The sequence below is a fragment of the Lagopus leucura genome, unplaced genomic scaffold, assembly GCF_019238085.1.
Source record: "Lagopus leucura isolate 7727_CA_CO unplaced genomic scaffold, USGS_WTPT01 146-4_obj-0_obj, whole genome shotgun sequence".
NCBI lineage: Eukaryota > Metazoa > Chordata > Aves > Galliformes > Phasianidae > Lagopus > Lagopus leucura.
The window spans coordinates 371-5,209 of record NW_024966425.1 but is presented as its reverse complement, the minus strand read 5'-3'; the positions used below and the strand labels follow the sequence as shown (position 1 = coordinate 5,209).

Here is a 4,839-nt window from a genome sequence, read left to right as displayed (position 1 = left end):
TGCCACACAGCCCAGTGCCACACAGCCCAGTGCCACTCAGCCCAGTGCCACACAGCCCAGTGCCACACATCCCATCGCCACATATCCCAGTGCCACACATCACAGTGCCACACAGCCCAGTGCCACACATCCCATTGCCACACATCCCAGTGCCACACATCGCAGTGCTACACATCCCAGTGCCACACATCGCAGTGCTACACATCCCAGTGCCACACATCCCATCGCCACATATCCCAGTGCCACACATCCCAGTGCCACACAGCCCAGTGCCACACATCGCAGTGCCACACATCGCAGTGCCACACATCCCAGTGCCACACATCGCAGTGCCACACATCGCAGTGCCACACATCCCAGTGCCCCTGCACTGGTCCCACCTCCAGCACTGTGCTTCCCAGTGCCGCCCTCCCCAGCACTGCATCCCCCAGGGCGGCCCCTCCCAGCTTCTCCTGAAATCACATCTCTGTGTTCTGCCAGATCCAATCTCAGTTCCATTTATCCCAGATGCTGTGCAGGGAGTGGGGAATCTCAGCACACCCTGGTGCTGCGGAGCTGCAGCAGCCATCGCCCCAAATCCCATCGTCCCAGCGTTGTTCATCCCAGCATGCCATACATGCAGGTCCTGGCATCACACATCTCCCATCTCGTCTTCCTGGCACTGCACAAACCAACATCCCACGTCCCAGTGTCCTGAAGCCTGAGATCCCATATCCCAACTGGAATCCCACATCCCGCTGTGGGCACCACGCACCCCGTGCCCAAAGCTGCACGGCCCAGCAGCACCAGCCCCAGCTCAGCCACCACAGCGTCTCCTTTTGGGTGAGAAAGGGTCATTCTGGGACCCAACCAGCCCTGAGCTGCTTGATTTCAGAAGGGGAAGCACGATGTGAAGGCCCTGCGCTGCGTCACCCACCCCACAGGATGCAGCCCCGCTGCCCCCATGCCATACAAGCAGCCCCTGCCATCTGACCGCCCCCCAGTGCCTCCAATTTGGCCTTTTTTTTCCCCAAACACATTATGGTGCAGCGCAGCAGGAGCTGCACGTTGGGTTGCATGGAGTGTTTTGCAGAAGCCCAAAAACCTTTGCAGGGTGGGACTCTCCGACCCCGCAGCGCTCCCAGTTCCCAGCATCGGGCACAGCTGGGGTAAATCCAACCCAGTTTGGCACACGGGAGATGCAACTTTTGAGGAAAGTGGGTTTGGCAGGGGGCACCTTGTCTCCAGTGCAGATCCCACGGCACTGGGGGGAGTGGAGGAGGAGGAGGAGGAGGAGGAGGAGGAGGAGGAGGAGGAGAAGGAAGGCAGCAGAGGAAGCGCAGGGAGCTGGGAGGAAGCGAAACACTGCGCCGGGATCCGGAGCATCACCAGGACATCATGGGGAACACAATGCCCGAGCAGCTCACGGCCCCAGCCCCACACACACAGCCCGGACCCCCAAACGCCCCTTTTTCTCCTCCCCCCCCATAACCTCGGTGGCACCAAGCTTTCCCTGCTGCCCCGGGGCTTTGTCTGCGCCCCGTGAATGGCTCCATTCATTCGCCCCGCGCTCACATGGCGCAGCACCGCGCGGTGCTGAGGGCTCCAGAATCCCAAACTTTGGGACTGAAAGGCACGGGGACATCGGGAGCAACGAGGCTGAGCCTCAGCCCTGGGTTTGGGGGTGGGAAGCTCCAGGAACGGCGTCTCTGCATCCTCTGCTCCAGGCTGCCGCAGCTGGGACCGCAGCTCCACGGGAGCACCTGAACCCACAGCCCCCACCTGCGGCCCCACATCGGCATTCCTGAGGTTTGGGAATCCCAGGGTTCAGGATTCCCAGCTTGTGGGATTCCCAGGGTGTGGGATTGCTGGGATTGCTGGGGCTCAGGCTTCCCAGCAGGTGGGATTTGCTGGATTCTGGACTCGCAGGGATTGGGTTTCCCCAGGGCTGGGGTCCCTGGGTTCAGCACTGCCAGCAGGCCAGGCTGCCGGGGTGTGGGATTTCTGGGATCCGGGATTCCCAGCGCTCATGGCTCCCAGCGCCTGGCACTCCTGGGGCTCAGCCTTCGCAGGATCCAGGACTGCTGGGATTCGATACTGCTAGGATTAAGGAACCTCAGGGCTGATACCATTCCCTGGTGTCAGGATTCCCAGTGTTTGGGACTCCCAGGCCTTGAGATTCCCAGGGCTCAGGACCCCTAGGGTTCAGAAATCCCAGGATTCCCAATGCCTGACATTCCTGGGGTTTGGGATTCAGGATTCCTGGAGCTCGGGGTTCTTGGAATTCGAGATCCACACGGGTCCCAGAGTCTGAGATCCCACCATTCAGGATTCCCAGGATTCGAGATTCCCTGGGGCTGAGGATTCCTGGCGCTCTGGATTTCCAGATTTGGGATTCCCTGGGGCTCAGCATTCCTGGTGCCCCACACACCCAGCACTCGGGTTTCCCATGGCATACAACAAACACCCTGAAACGGCGCGCGCCACGGCCATCCCCTTCCTCCCTCCTCCTCCTCCTCCTCCTCCCCCCGCTCTGGGGCTCAGCACCTCCCTCCATCTGCCCTGTCCCCCTCCATTCCATCTCCCCGCAGCCGGGATGCGCCAGGCGCTGCTCCCTGCTCCTTTCCCCGCTCCTTTCCCTGCTACCGCCCGCGACTTCAAGGAAGGGACGTTAATGAAAAGCAGCTGCTCGGAATTCCAGAAAGATGATGAATGCGCGTTAAGTCCCCCAACAAAACCAGGTCTTATGAGAGTCGCCCGGAGCACTTACTTCATTGCTTTAATTTGGGAATCGTGTTGGAAAAGGGAGGGAGGGGGCGGAGGAGCTTAGTGGAAACCTCCTGTAGGTCTCATTTAAGGGAAAAAAAAAAAAAGAAGAAAAAAAACGCGGGGTAATTAGCCGAAGAGCATAATTAAGAAGCAGACATAAAGGGCCCATTGTGTGCCAAGGGCTGAGCGCGAGGTGCTGCTGGTGGGGAAAGCGAGGCACGGCACAGCAGCACCCAACGCTTCGCTCGGCGCCTGCCAGGCCGGGCTGGGGGGAAAACCCCCAACTCCTCTGGAGCCCAGCGCCCCACAGCAGCGATCCAAGCTGCACAAACCCCATCGCGGGGCCGGATCCCGCCTGCACAGCGCCGTGCCAGGAGCTGGGGTTGGATCATTGCTCTTGGCAGTGCAGCTGAGGGCAGATATTTGCTTTTGCAGACAGATCTGCCTCTGTGGGGCGGCCCGCGAGCGGGAGCGTCCCTGGGAGGAGACCCCAAAAGAGACGAAATCGGCCCCAATCCCGACCCGCTTCCCGAAGCCCCGAAGGTTCACCCTTTAGCTCTCCAAGAAATGGACGGAGCGACGGCATGGGGTCAGGGCTTGGGTCCCATTCCCATCCCCATGGTGGGGAAAAAGGGCGAAAAGGCTCCAAAAAGACAAATTCCTCTCCTCCTTGTCCGTGGGTCGCTCAGCAGTCGGAGCAGGTGGGCAGTTTGGGAGCAAGGCGAAGGAATGCGGCCACGGATGTGCCCAACCCGGCATGTGACAGCATCGCCCCTCGCAGCCCCGTGTTCCGCAGTGAGGAGATGTGGGTTGGCCCCACACAGCACTGCCCTGCCTCTGTCCCAAACCCAAACCCCTTCTTTCCCTGCAGTGCTCCATTCAGCATCGCCCCATCTGTTGCTTTTGGGGAGAAAAACGAAGCGAAAAGGCAAAGGGCGCAGCTCCACGGAGCCCCCAAAGAAAAACCCCAAACCCTGGGGTCCCTTTGCTGACCCTCTCTCACATGGGGGATTCGGGGCCGCAGGGCTGTCCTGAGGCTGTTTTCCAACCCAGCCTCAACGAAATCACAACATAAAGCACAGGAAAAAAGAAATGATGACTGGAGAGCAGGACCCGGCTGCAGGGATGCGAAATCCCAACTCGTCTCCCATGCAGCATCCCATGGGGTTCCATCCGGTGTCACCCACCGTGGGTTTGGGGTCGCGCAGCACGGGATGCCGGAGGGGGGCGGGCTGCCCCCCTTCCAGCGCTCGCTCAATTTGCTTAATCAGTTTTCTAAACGCCAAAGCGGGGCCAGACAATGTCAGCCCATTAAGGGCTTTAGGAAGTCGCAGAGCGCGCTTTTCAATGAGAAAGGCGGCGCAGCCCGGGGTCAGGATTCGGGGCTGCGCGCGGCAGCGGGGGGCCGGACCAAGGCAGGACCCAAACCAGAAATTCCCAAACGCAGCCAGATGGCCCAAAACCCAACCAAAGGACCCCATAAACTCAACCAAAGGCCCCAAACTCAAGCAAAGACACCCAAACACAACCAAAGGGCCCCAAACTCAACCAAATGTTCCAAAACTCAACCAAGTGCCCTAAGCTCAACCAAAAGACCCCAAACTCAACCAACGGGCTCCAAACTCGACCCCATGCCTCAAGCACAGCCCGAGAACCCAAACGCAACCAAACGACTCAACTGAACTCAACACAAAGTCCCCAAACTCACTCTTAAGACCCCAAATTCATCACAAGAGCAGTGCCTGGAAGGGGTCAAGCGACCACAAAGGTAACAAACCCCGAATTCTTCCCGTTTTTGTTGCATGAGCAGCCCCACTGCGCTGGCAGGGCTGACACTTACGGTGCGGGCGCCGCCGGGGGACAGAGCTCCATTGGAGAGGTATGGGGTGCCCAGGTCAGGGAGCATCAGGAAGGGGTAGCCGGGGTAGGGGGGGCCTTTAAAACCCCCCCCATCCTGCTGTCGTCTGACCACTGGGGAGAAAAGGAGAGGGTCAGGAAACGGAGGGGGAGAGGGACCGGGGGGGGGGTCTGCATGCAGCACCACGGGGCCCATGGGTGGCACCAAGGGGCTCAGCTTCTTGCTGGGGGGGA

General features: G+C 60.1%; 1 protein-coding gene across 1 annotated transcript in view; it reads right to left on the bottom strand.

Moving 5' to 3' along the window:
- Positions 1-4,829, bottom strand: part of TCF7L1 (transcription factor 7 like 1) — a gene marked incomplete at its 5' end in the record, with an annotated part of 11,182 nt that extends 6,353 nt beyond the window's left edge. The window contains one exon of the mRNA XM_042893150.1: positions 4,589-4,829. Coding sequence (XP_042749084.1) covers positions 4,589-4,829 — 241 coding nt within the window. The remainder of the gene's footprint in view (positions 1-4,588) is intronic.
- Positions 4,830-4,839: the final 10 nt, after the last annotated feature.